This window comes from Crocodylus siamensis, chromosome 2 (assembly GCF_052110815.1).
Source record: "Crocodylus siamensis isolate JL-2025a chromosome 2, ASM5211081v1, whole genome shotgun sequence".
Classification (NCBI taxonomy): domain Eukaryota; kingdom Metazoa; phylum Chordata; order Crocodylia; family Crocodylidae; genus Crocodylus; species Crocodylus siamensis.
The window spans coordinates 137,938,468-137,951,786 of NC_143396.1; the positions used below are offsets into that span (position 1 = coordinate 137,938,468).

Consider the following 13,319-nt stretch of genomic DNA (forward strand, 5'->3'; position numbering starts at 1 on the left):
GGCAGCTTCTGACTGTTGCCTTTGCCCGTTCACTGTGGGGCAGAGCCAGAGGACTCATTCATGCTGGCGTCCCGGGCCTCAGCTGGCCCAGCATCTTGCCAGCTGGGTTCTGCCCTGCATCTGGCTTCCAGTGGGGTTTTTGAATCTCCCGCAGTGGTGGCTTCAGCTGATGTGATCAGCTGGCCACCGCTCAGCTTAATCAACAGCCACTTGAAGAGCCGACGCAATGCTGGCTCGCGCGGTTCTTTCTCCACCCCAGTCTGCCGCCTCAGTACGTTTGCAGCGGCATCAGCATCCCTATTCCCCTCTCTGGGAGTGTTGGGGTCTGCCCCCAGCACTTCCGGCCCCCGAGGGTGTACCCTGCCACCACAACCCTCTCTTCATTAAATGAGTGAATAGCTATCCCTAACTGGAGTCTCTAGGTAAAACCCTATTATGAAGAAGTAATAATATTTCCCAGAGGCAAAGTGATGCTGTGAAGCTGTTGGTTGAACTATGTTTTCAATTTTACCATGTTATGCTCTAGAATTTATGGAACAACCAGTTCCAGTTATTTAGTTCATTCTTGAGCAGTCACAAATTGTGATGTCAAGTTAGTTCAACTTTTCAGCTCCCGAATGCATGCCTTATTTATGGGAAAAAATCCATAATCCATATGTTGTTTAACAGCAACCAAAAGTATGGCAGTCAGGTCATGGAACATAAAGACACTGTTCTTGTCCCAGAAAGTTTCCAGGGTATGGCATTTAACAGGCACAAATAGCAATGAAGAGCCTTATTCCTAGTTATTACCTACTTAGATACCTCACAGCCACTTGTGTCTTTGAAAATCTCTACCAGATTCTAAATGGTTACAGGTAAAGGTGAAAAATCCAGTAAATACTTGTTTACCTATTTATTCAATGTATACAATGCCCTTTCCAACAAAAGCTCATAGCAGCTTACCATAAAAATACAGATTACTGTATTAACCTGAATCTAAGTTGATCCTGAATTTAAGATAACCCCCCATAATTAAATTGTATATGTGGGAAATTTATAAATTTGGTATAATTTTCCAGGTATAGAATTTAATTATCAGATGGTGGTTTTGAATTCCGCCCCCTCCCACAGCTACAGCAGGGAAAATAGTGGTGGGAGGGCCAGGTGGGCCTTTGCTCCTCCCCACTTCTTCCCCCTGCAGCCTTCCTATCCTACCTACACCCTCTCCTCTGCAGCTCCCCACAGTCATTGCCTCTCCCCACCCAGTCCCTGCAGTCTTTGCCTCTCTGCCCTGACCACCCACTCCTTACTGTCAGATACTGCTTTGGATCTGTTCCCACCTGAAGCACAGCGTGGAAGCTCAGCCCTTGCCAGGCCATGCAACAGTGTCAGCACTGCTGATTGGCCAGGGAGGGGACAGAGTTTCCATCTGGTCCATGTCTGGGAGCATACCTAGCCCAAGCTGAAGCTGAGCTGTGCCTGACAGTATGGGTGGGGAAACTGAGGAGGGCAGAAGGGAGGCACAGAAGATGCAGAGGCACGTGGAGGTGGCCAGGTCAGGAAGCTGCTCTGGGTCTGACTCTGACCCTGACCTAAGCTCAAAGCCACAGCAGCCACCTGCCTCCCTCCTGTGCTTTCTTATACCAGTCTAAGATGAGGGGCTTCCCCCCCGCCCGCTGACTGGAGAAAAAAGCCTTGTCTTAGAGCTGAGTGAATACAGTAGCTTAAAAACAGGAGAGTGACAAGAGAACAAAGCAACTTCAGTGGGAACTAGAACATCAAGATAAAAGGGGTAAAACATCTCATCCTAGCTTTGTTTGGTGAATACCTGCCCAAATCTGAAAGTCTTGCAGTGCTTCCAAAAGATGTCCAGGCTTCAGCTCTGGTGGGCCTCAAGAGGGAGAGAGTTCCAGAGCTAAGGAGCAACTGCTGAGAATGAACTCCCACATGTTTTTGCCACGTGGTTTTGGCACACTAAAGGTACTTACAAGAAGTTGCTGTCAGCTGACCTTAAGGACTGTTTTGGGGCATAGGGGAAGCAGGCGATCACTTAGGTATGGAGAGCTCAGAGTGTTTAGAGCCTAGTGGGAAGAAGTGGGGTAAAGAAAGATGAAAGTTACAGAAAAGTGTCTTATCAATATGAACATTCAGCAAATGTAGTTCTGAGCCCTGCTGTGTGAATCTGGTAATACAACAGGCTGTTCCACTAGTTAGGATTTTAGGGCACTTACACACATACAGGGAACCTGCTCTGATGCTCTGGAAATCCATGTAAATTGCTGTGCTCTGGCAGCCTCGCACATCATGTGCATCAGTGGTGCAGCGTGCCTCCGCACTGAGAAAATGGCGGTGGTGCGCGTTGAACTAAACCACATTTGATGTGCAGTTCAGAGTGAACCGCTGCTATTTTCTCAGCATGGAGGCACACTATGCCACTGGTGCACATGATGTGTGGTTGCTTTTAATTAGTATAGCTTGTTAATTAAAAGCACCCAGTGTCATGTCAGAAACACATGTAAAAATGCGCTGTTTAGAGCTCAGAGATCAAGTCCCTCCTCTGTCACAGACTGCTTTTAAGATCTTGGGTAATCCACTTAGTCTCTCTGTGCCTCAGTTCTCCTTCAAGAAGATGGGGATGACAGCACATCCTAATCTCAGAGGGATGTTGTGAAAATGCATCAAGGAGCGTTAGTCTATCAGACACTATCATCATGGAGACCATGGGAGTTGCTGTGATGGACAGACAAATCGGGTGTTTTGCCTGAATAGAAATCTATTAGGTCAAAGTAGACGTTGTGGCTGTAGATGCCATAGTTAAATGCACCTCTCCCAGGGTAAAGGTATTTTGTTATTTTGTGATATGGAGAACATCGTGTTTTAAAGAGCTGTTGAGGCTTAGGCACCTAGAATTAGTGACATTACTCAGCCTAAGACTCAACCTGAGACGACTATTCTCTCCTTTTGACCAAAATCACAGCAGGTTTGGTATTACAGTAACACAAGAATTTTCCTCTTCCTTTAGTATTGTACCTTGACAATCCTGGATGATGCTCAGTACCCAGTGATTGAAGGGCTGGAGACTTTTGTTGTTTATCTGAGCTCACCCCAAGGGGCGGAATTGACTAAACCTTTCCAAGCTATTGTGGCCATTAATGACATCTTCCAAGATGGTAAGCTGTGCAGTCAATCTGTACCCAGTCTATTGTGTCACCTGCCATTATATTTTCCTTGTGCGCAAAGATAAGTTGGAGCCTATAGAATTATACCTTGGTTGAATTCAGTCCATATTTACTATTTAAAACATGTTCCATATTGGCTGCCCTGTGTTTCTTTCCTTGGCTCCTTTGTCCACAAGAGATTATAGTTTTTGGAAACACAAAATAATTTCCTGTTCGCTTTTCTCGTTTTCAGCCAGGCTTTCTCACTTGGCTCAAAGTGAATAGCACTTTCCTCCTTGTATAGTCCCATAAGTGCTTCACCTGGAGGAAGGTGTTACTTAGCGTGGCATAGGAATAAGTAAGTGCTCTGGCACACGCTACATTTAAGAGATGATTAATGTATGATAAATAGTAACCTGGGCACACAATAAGGCCAATTTGTGGTGTGATATTATAGCAAATGAGCCACAAAGCTATTCCACATATAATGTACAACGTGTTTGTGGCTCATTTGTATTCTATCTTAGGGCCTTGTTAAACATTAATTTTAGGCAACTCCTAGAGCTCTTAAATTCTGATTGTCTACACATTCACGCCTGAAACTAGTTTTAAGCACTTTGTAAGGACACACTGCTCCCACTGCCCTCCCCAGCAACCTCACTAACTGTCCCCCCTGGGTCTGCCACCCATCCCCCTCCAGTTATGTTTGTCTGTCAGCACTATCTGTCCTGGGGGAGCAGACACGGAAGGGTTAACCTGCCTGCCTGGCCACCGTTGCTACTCCTGCTGTCTGGGCTGGGGGGGAAGGGGGCATTGGACAGGCAGGTTAACCCTTCCCTCCCTGATCCCCTGGGACAGACACCATGGGCAGCCACAAGTAAGTGGGAGGGGAGGCAAAGGGGGAGCCCCAGGGGAAAGCTCAGAATGAGACAGGCCTCTACTGGCCTGAATGTGTGATTTGCTCTAAACTCAAGATAGCGCTAATACCCATCAACATTTGAGCAGCTCACAGTGTAACATAGAACAAGTTCCTTAAACTGAACTTGTGCCAGGTCGGGGCAAAGCCATGACAAATCCTGATGCTCAGCTGAGTGCAGGGATCCAGCATGGGATAGCCCCAGGGTCCAGGACACAGCCATCCCTTACCCAGTCATTGGGATCAGGCTAGAAGCAGTGTAAGGTCCTTGACCCAGAGCCCCTGTCTAATCCCCAGAGACAGATGGGGAGCTCCCTAAGCCCAACATCAGGAAGTGCCTCATTGATCTCGGGCTCACTGCACCCCGATCCTTTACAAAGCAGGCATGTATCTGGAAACCCCAGCTGTACACTTCCTTTTTTTAGTCCCAGGGATATGTATGGAAGAGACAGCTGGAGACCTGGGAGCTTCGCTCATCAACAGCAGGCATCACTTTACAATGTAGGGCATGAGCAGCTAGGGAGCCAGGAGCTCCCAACTGCCTGTGCCTCACACCCTGGGTCCAGCCCTGTGGAGTGCAAAAGCAGCAGCCCACACTGCAAGGATGGCTGCTCCCCCTGCTCCCAGCCTCCTGTGCCCCACCAGCAAGAGCAGCTATCAGAGTATCTGAGGAGGTTTTAACGCCCTAAAGCAGGTGGAAATATCTCCTCCCTTCACTTCCTTGCTCAGACCTTGTACCCTCCCCTCCCCTTTCCCTCAATCCCCCCCACCCATGTCCCCTGACTCCCCCACCTATCCTTGCTCCATTTTCCACAGTTGAAGGGCAGGGAAGTTTCAGCACTGACAGAGCTGAGCTGGGGCTAGGCTGAGCTGGGGAGGGGACTGTGGCAACGGGGTGACTGGAGAGTTCCCCCCACCCTGCCAGTCACAGCACAGGGAAGGAGAACCCCTGTCCATCTTTGCTGCTCTTGTCCCCATCCCCAGCTGAGCTCAACCCCTGTGCAGCTGGCAGGAATGGCTCTGGTGCTTCTCTGCCCTCAGGACATCAAGCAAAGGCAGGATGAGGGCAGGGGAGTGGCGAGGATGGGGGATGTGGGGGGAAGTGGGTGTTTCTTTGAGCAGGTGGGGGTGGGGGGGAGACAGTATTTTCAGCTGCTTTAGGAACTTGAAAAAGTCCCCAAAAACTCCCATGATATGATCCACTCCAAAAAGAGGGGTTCATCTGTGCCACTGCAGCCCCTGCAGTATTCATACAGCTCAGCCAAGCCCTGAAATATACATATCTACTTTTCCAATGCAGGCAGAATAGGAGTGTACGTCAGGCAAAAAGAAAATACTGGGGACAGTAAACAAGTCTAATGGCTTTCTGTTTGGGTGGCTAAGGGCTAGTAGAGAGAGAGAGAGACTTGCTTCTTTACCAAGGGCATCATACTGTCCAGTTCCCATCCTCCTGAGAAGGGAGCAATGGAAATAGCCATCAGTTGGTTGGGTAAGAACAAGAATTCTCTGCCCAGGCACAGCTGAAGTATGTCCTCTGAAATCCCATTTGGTTGCTGGCATACTGCACACAGCAGTTTATCAGTATGTTACAGGCCTAAGCTGGACATTTTAAACCCAGTAATGGTAGGTCTCTTGTTGTAGTACCCAACATGCAGTTTGGCAAGGACTCATACACGGTAAAGGAGAAGGAAGGTGTCCTGCATATTCCTGTTATCCGCAGCGGAGACCTGAGCTATGAGTCCTCTGTCAGATGCTACACCCGGAGTCAAACGGCAGAAGTCATGGAGGACTTTGAGGAGAGAAGAGATGCAGAGGACTCCCGCATCACCTTCCTGAAAGGGGAGAAGGTGAGCTGAAACTGCTCGGGTCAGGCGAAAGCAAAGAGACTGGCAGAGGAAGTTTGGAAAACCTTGATGTTCTCCTTGGCTGCCTGTCAACTGAAGCTTTTCCAGAGCTAATTCCTCAGGGCACATTCTGTTCCCGTGTTGGGTTTGGGTTGTTCTGGAAGTATGAATCTGTAGGCAGGTAGACACTAGTTAGCATATGAAAAACAAGCCTAATGTATCAATATCTAGAATGATTGCTAGTGCTTTTGGAGCACATAGCCTTGAAATCCATACAAAGCTAGCTGTGTGGAGTCAGAGTTGTTACTTTTGTACATCAATGTTTTACCATATAACTGCATTTAAATGTCCACATGTAGCTTGCCAGACTTCAGTGTCTTTTACCATTGAATGCACCGTGGTAAAAAACACTTAAGTGATGAGGAAACAATTGTGACTTTCTGTTTAAGTTCAAAGGAATTGCTGCTCCTCTCTGACAGATGGCATGCTTGTCCTTAGGTGAAAAACTGCACTGTCTACATTAATGATGACTCTGCATTTGAGCCAGAGGAACAGTTCAGGGTCTATCTTGGCAGCCCCATGGGGAACCACTGGAGTGGAGCTAGGATGGGAAAGAACACCATGGCCACCATTACTGTTTCCAATGATGAAGATGGTAAGAGAGAATAGTCCCTGTTAAAAGAAGCTGGTCCAATTCCAACAGTTTCACCCATTTACACCAAACCTGAATAGTGCCCATAACATGTAAACTACCTTTGATTAAATGACTGAATTGACTTGATGATTGCTGCTATGTTCAATTGGATTTATCACATACAAAACTAATTCCAAGTCTGATGGAAAATCCAGCGTATGTGTTTACAATACTGCACTATACAACTAGCTGGCCGCAGTACAGAAGTGTAGTGAGTGTGCAAAGCTGGGACAAACCAGCCATGCTCTTTAGTGGTGGAGCAGCCTGAAGCTCACCTTCAAAGTCCAGCAACCAGCAGAGCTCCCAAGAACCCTGTCTAGACTACAAGCTTAGCCCTTGGGTAAGGCAGACTGCATATTTATTATTTATTAAAGTGTGACATCTGTGTATTTATTTTCTTCATACCATTTCTCTAGCACCCACCATTGAGTTTGAAGAGGCTGCCTATCAAGTCCGGGAACCTCCTGGCCCCGAAGGCATTGCCATTTTGAACATCAAAGTGGTCAGGAGAGGGGACCTGAACAGGACCTCCAAGGTCCGATGCAGCACACGTGATGGCTCAGCTCAGTCTGGAGTTGACTACTACCCAAAGAGTCGGGTCCTCAAGTTCAGCCCTGGTAAAGGACACATGGAGCTGATAATTTATGTGGTACAGGGCTTGCAGGTGACATTGTGCATAGGCAAAAACAAATTAGTATTACAGGACAATGTACAAATGTTTTAAACAAAAGCACATGCTGTCGGTGGGATTTTTAGATGTACTTGATCTCGGCCCACAGTGCATGCTCCATTAGCTAAGAAAGGTGTCAAAGATACAGACTCAGGCCCAGCCCATGGAGCCTTGTCATCTGGCCCCCAGTGCAGTCCATGGGTCTCACATGGCACTCATGCGTAGCTGTGGCATGCACCAGACCAGCCCTGCACATTACATGGGAAGTGTGGGGCTGGTCTTGTGTGAGTTGCAGCTAATACATGAGGCCAGTTCAGGATGCATGTTTCTGGCTGTACTCAGGCTAGTCCAGGGTACATGGTGTCTGTGGCACTACACAGGACCAGCCCAGCACCACTCATTCAGCTCATGGGGCCTGCTGAGTTTGACATCCCTGAGCTAAGCTATTTCAAACCCCTCTCATATGTTTTTGATCTGGGATTTGTTTTAGACATGTGTGCTGTGGTCCTGTAAACCTTTAAAAGTTCTGTTACCATTTGGAGGTTTGGGATATATTTGTTTCCTGGTATTTATTGTACATGTACTTTTCCCAAACTAGCCATGTATCTAGTGAGATTCTTTAAGTATGTTGGAGAGACCATGGGAGAAGTCACAAATAAATCAAGTGTGACATTTTGACAGGACACATACCAGAAACACCAGTAAGCTATGTCCACTTCTCGCTGCAGGAGGTTGAGAAAGGAAGAACTTGAAGACTATTGGTTGGCAGGGAGTTAAGTGACAGCCAGAGGATAAGGTCACTTTTGGGGGGATACCAAACCATTGCTGTCTTCTCCTTTCACAGTCAGATTCAAGAGGGGCAGTTCAAACATGATTCTTGTAAAGAGTGGCAGGGAGGAGTTGGTTGGTGGGCCCGTATAGTCCTTTGTCTAGGAGATGCCTCATGGTAATGGTTTATTTTGGATACTAGCCTATATGCACACAATGAAAAGTGAGTTGCTGCCCACAGTGATGTTGGTGCAACCCAAAAAAAGTGGGAGTGAACCATTAGGGAACACTGTGGCAAGCTTGGTGTAAGTGCTTTCAGGAGGCAGGATGTTAGAGACTTTGTGCTCACAGGAATTAACATGACTGCAAAGCCATTTCGTATCACAGCATGTTTCTTGTTTGGTGTCATCAAGGAACCAACTTCTACATTTCTTCCCATTCCACATTCCTGCTTGATGATATTTTTTCCTATAATAAATTCAGACTATGTTGCATATGGCTTTAGTCACGTGGGTGCCATTAAAGTCAGTGGGACTCTCATGGATGCAATCTTGCATTCCACTGTGGATATAATTTTGTGACCTAAAAATGCACTTTAAGGATGAGCTATTGCACCCAGGGTGATTTGTAATAGGTAAGGGAATGCTGTCAGCTAGGAGCACAGGCTCCTCACAGTACCTGTGTATATAGAACTTTGCAGAAACCCCTACAGAGCAACATTAGTCATGCTATAGGGATCCATCAGGCCTTCATCCACAGCTCTGACTATCACAGTGAAAGAGTTAAAGCAGACACCCACATAAGAGAAAGGGATATATTTTGGATCATAAATTTTTATTGCTGTCAGCTAATAGAAGACAGGCACTATTAATCCTCATAAGGGAACTGCTAGTAAATCTGCTGGGTGATCAGTGAGATCAGTTGTCCTCCCTCGTGTTTTATTTATGGAATGGGCTTCCTGGGTGGAATAGGGTTAAATCATTACAAGTGAATGCGCAGAGATGAAATCTGTATTTTAACATAATGTTTCCATGGTCCTGATCTAAGCCAACCAAGCAGTTTTATGGGATACTTTACAGTAAGGTCATGTGATAAATCAAGTTATCTCAGTCTTTCTTGTGGCTTTTCATGCAGGTGTGGACCACATCCTGTTTAAGGTGGAGATTATGTCCAACGAAGACCGGGAGTGGCATGAGTCCTTTTCTCTGGTGCTGGGTCCTGATGATCCAGTGGAAGCTGTTCTTGGAGACACCGCCACTGCGATAGTGACTATTTTGGATCAGGAGGCAGCTGGGAGCCTTATTTTGCCAGCTCCTCCCATCGTAAGTTGCCAGATATGAGAGCCATGCCATGTGAGAAATCATGGAAAAAGGAGAGCATAGAAAGCAGCAGCTCGTTTTACCTGGCAGAGTGGCCTGAGCTTGTTTTTGCTAGACAGTGGGCGCTTTACATGAGCACTTTACTTGAGATTAGAGCAAATTGCTGCATATTAAGCACTGCCATCTACATGTGCAGATGCTAACTGTAAATTTGCTACCTTTAAATACAAGTAGCAAATTTATTCCTGATTGTTTACTGCGCAGTAGCACATGTGTAGACAGCGTACTGGGAGCAAATGTGCTCCCAGGCAGCAGGGGGCAGGAGATTGCTCCCTGTCCTTGGGAACTGTCTGCTGCAAAGGCGGGCTCTGACACTGGAGCTGGGTCAGCAACAATGTCCCCCTGCCCCTGCAGCAGGGAGCTCCCAGCCTATGTTTTGTGATTGCAGTCGGGGAGTGGGGCCTGGGTGATTCTTACCTCTCCACCTCCGCTTCAAGATTGTGACTGGGGAGCAGGCTCTGGGAGATTCTTATGTCCCAGCTCTAGCTCCACAATTGCAGAGCTGGGAGATAAGAATCTTCCACCCTGGGCCCCACAACTGTGATTGTGGAGCAGGGGCTGGGAGCTCCCTGCTGCAGGGGTCAGTGAGTTGTTGAAGGCTGCATGGGTAGCCCCACCCCCTGGTTGTCATCTTGAGACCAGAAGTCCTGTCCCTAACCCCTGACCTTTGCCACTGGAAGTCTCTGGAAATACTCCTTTTGGGAGAGGAGAAAACCAAATTATACACTAACAGTCAAACACCTACTATAACATATTTTAATTTTATTGCAAAAAATATTTTTGTCATGAATTGTGTTTACATAGAGATGATTGCATGTTAACTCAAAAATAAGGTCTTAGTCTTGCATATTGCATGCAGGGGTGTGTGGGTGGGGGCGTGTATGATGGGGAGGTGTGGGGGGCAATAGGGTATGTTGGGCGGTATATATGTGGATGTTACACAAATTGCCAATTGCTCAAATCACAAGCAAGAGTTTATAAAGGGGGATAAGGCAAGGTGCCACATTTATTGATTACATGAGTTAGACATAGAGGTTCAGGCACACCGTTCATACAAACACATACAAATCATCATACACATCATTACACACAGGCATACACATACACAAAACAACCATTTCATCCACACATACACCAGATCTAGTTACCAGCAATAGTTGCTCAATATCAGCCCAGAATTTTTTTTTCTGTTATTTCCTTTGTGCCCTTGAACTTCAAAGGGATTCTTCCGCCCTTCATTAATTAGTTTACTGACTGGTAACTTACATTTGGCACCTTGTCGCTTGCATAAACAGTTAAATCTTCTTTTTCTATCTCTATGCCATTCTATCACCATTCACCCTTTTACACGCAGTCATACATAAAGGCTATGCATTCATTTACATCAAACAGAAGGATACAAAATGGAGTTTTCAAGTTGCTTACGGGACAAGACTAACATGGTTATATTTTACCATTATTATACTCTATATTTCATAGTTTCATAGTTTGAAACATAGAGTGCACTCACTCCTGAGTCAGTGTGCTGTAGAGTCAGGCTGCAGAGGATGGGAAAATGTACACTTGGAACAGTTTCAAAAGTAAAGGGGGAGCTTCTGCTCCGGACCACACAGCAGCTCTTGTATTGTAACTGGTAGGCATGCTGGAGCCTATAGCTATACAAATGTAGCAAAATCATTCCAACTTTACCTGTTCTTTCTCCTGGATTAAAGTTGCAGTGATTTAGCTTGCTTATGTTGCTCCTGGTCCACACACACATAGAATTTAAGAGTGTAGCAGCTGCTGCATCCTTCTGAAAAGGAGCTTTCCCTTCCTTTTTGAAATTGCTCCAAGTATATGTTTGCCCAGGCCCTTAGTGCCATTTCAGTTGTACTATAACTGAAGAGTCTACAACTGGACATTGAGGAAGGGAGGCTGAAGCTTGCCAACAGAAAAAAATGAGTAAAGGAATAATATGGGCAAGCACTTATCATAATGGGCCCATCACTTACAGAGGTTTCTGTGTCTACTGCCTCCAAGTAGCAGAGCTCATCCATTAGCTCAAGCTTCTGAGGCTCACAATCGTAGATCCAGAGATCCTGGAGTCATTTCCCAGAGACAGCATGCTGAGTGTAGCTGTTGCTTTGACGGTGCGCTGTTAGGTTGGTTTGAACCAAGGAGAGCCTGCACAGTAATTGGTTCCTCACCCAGTCTTCCTTCTTTCATTGCAATGTCCAAACAAAATTTGAGTAGTATTGCAATGACAGGATCCCACTCACTGTATCCTGCATAGAGCCTAAATCCTGTGAGTTGAAACATTAACAGCTGGGCTGAGGTAGGACTTGGGTCTCAGGATGTTAGCAAATAATTTCTGCTGAGTCATGTGGCTGCACTTCAGGCATTACATGAGATCTATAATGAGGGATTTAGGATTGAAGTAATATGGCCTGTCACAACTTATAAAATAGCCTAGGATGCTCCAAAATGGCAGCTCTCAGGGACTTTTAGCTCCACATTTTCCTGCTGGTTTCACCTACATCTCCCACCCCTCTTACAATGGTGCCCACAGTGGGACTTATGAAGTAAACATTTACAGTGCACCCAAAACCTTTAATTTTGTTTCCCAGGTGAATTCTGCTGTTTTGCATCCCTGCAGGTGGTTACCCTGGCAGACTATGACCACGTAGAGGAAGTGACCAAAGAGGGTGTGAAGAAATCCCCTTCACCAGGCTACCCACTGATCTGTGTAACACCTTGCGATCCACACTTCCCCAAGTATACCATCATGAAGGAGCGCTGTGATGAAGCTGGGATCAACCAGTCTTCAATCCAGTTCAGCTGGGAAGTGGCAACCCCCACAGATGGGAATGGAGCTAGGTCACCTTTTGAAACCATTACAGACAACACGCCATTCACTAGCATCAACCACATGGTATGTGACTGTGTGCAGTAAGGTTGAGAGCATATGGGCTGCATTAAATGTTAGGAGTGTCCTGGGTCTCCAGAGCTTGTCCTCTGAAACATGCATTCTTTGGGGTGCTCAGGCAGGGCAGTACCAGCTTTTGAAGTGTGCTAACTAAGCTAAATTAAGCACGCACATGGGTGTATAAAAACTAATCCTACCTCAAAAAACAACATTAAAAGAATTCCATCAAAGTTGTAATGTCAAGGACTCCAAGGTTAGGAAATGTCAGAATAAAGGGTGCCTGTGCAATCTTAATGCAGGGCTCTTGTGCCTTATGCATTGTGCTACAGTCTTTAATTACAAGATCACCCACTGGTTTTCTTTACCTCATTCTGTGCACAAGAGAGACAGTGCTTATCTAATGGGTAGCTATTCAAGGGTTTGTTCTGTCTCACTGTCCAGTGTATGCTGCAAAGCCTTAATTGCTGAACACTATTCAAACCCTTCTCTGAAGATAAATTTGTTTTATTTCCTTATGGGCATTCCTGTAGTGCTCGTTGCTGCATCATCAGAATCCTGCACAAGCATGATTTTCTTTATCTAGACAGCACCTCTGTAAGGGGAGAAAGAGGAGGTATTATCCCCATGTTTACAGGTGGAAAGCTAAAGAAACAAAGGTTAGAGGTTTCCACTAATTTTAGATGTCCAATTTCAAATGCTTTCAACCCTGGTTTTTCAGAGTGGTTAGTGTTGTATAGCTGGTTTATATTTCCAATGCACAGTTCCTATTGGTGTGCACTGCAGCTCTGAGTGCTCTGTCCTTCAGTAGATCAGTAGCAGGAGGAAACAGTGTGAGCTTGGTAGATTCAACCATCACGAGTTCCCAGACCTTTAGAGAGGGTCATTAACAGGAGCTCTATCAGATTTTGATTTTTCTCTTGCACTGAACCAGAATCGCTAATGTGCAGCTGGATAAGGTGGCAGGACACAAGGCAGTTATAGGAGGAGCAGCAGTGTGAGAAGC

General features: G+C 46.1%; 1 protein-coding gene across 2 annotated transcripts in view; it reads left to right on the forward strand.

The window, feature by feature from the left end:
• FRAS1 (Fraser extracellular matrix complex subunit 1) overlaps nt 1-13,319 on the forward strand; it is a 362,104-nt gene that overhangs the window by 326,276 nt on the left and 22,509 nt on the right. For both annotated transcript variants that reach the window (XM_090036905.1, XM_090036906.1), the window contains 6 exons: nt 3,005-3,152; nt 5,698-5,903; nt 6,399-6,555; nt 7,011-7,211; nt 9,167-9,354; nt 12,047-12,322. In XM_090036905.1, coding sequence (XP_089893031.1) covers nt 3,005-3,152; nt 5,698-5,903; nt 6,399-6,555; nt 7,011-7,211; nt 9,167-9,354; nt 12,047-12,322 — 1,176 coding nt within the window. The remainder of the gene's footprint in view (nt 1-3,004; nt 3,153-5,697; nt 5,904-6,398; nt 6,556-7,010; nt 7,212-9,166; nt 9,355-12,046; nt 12,323-13,319) is intronic.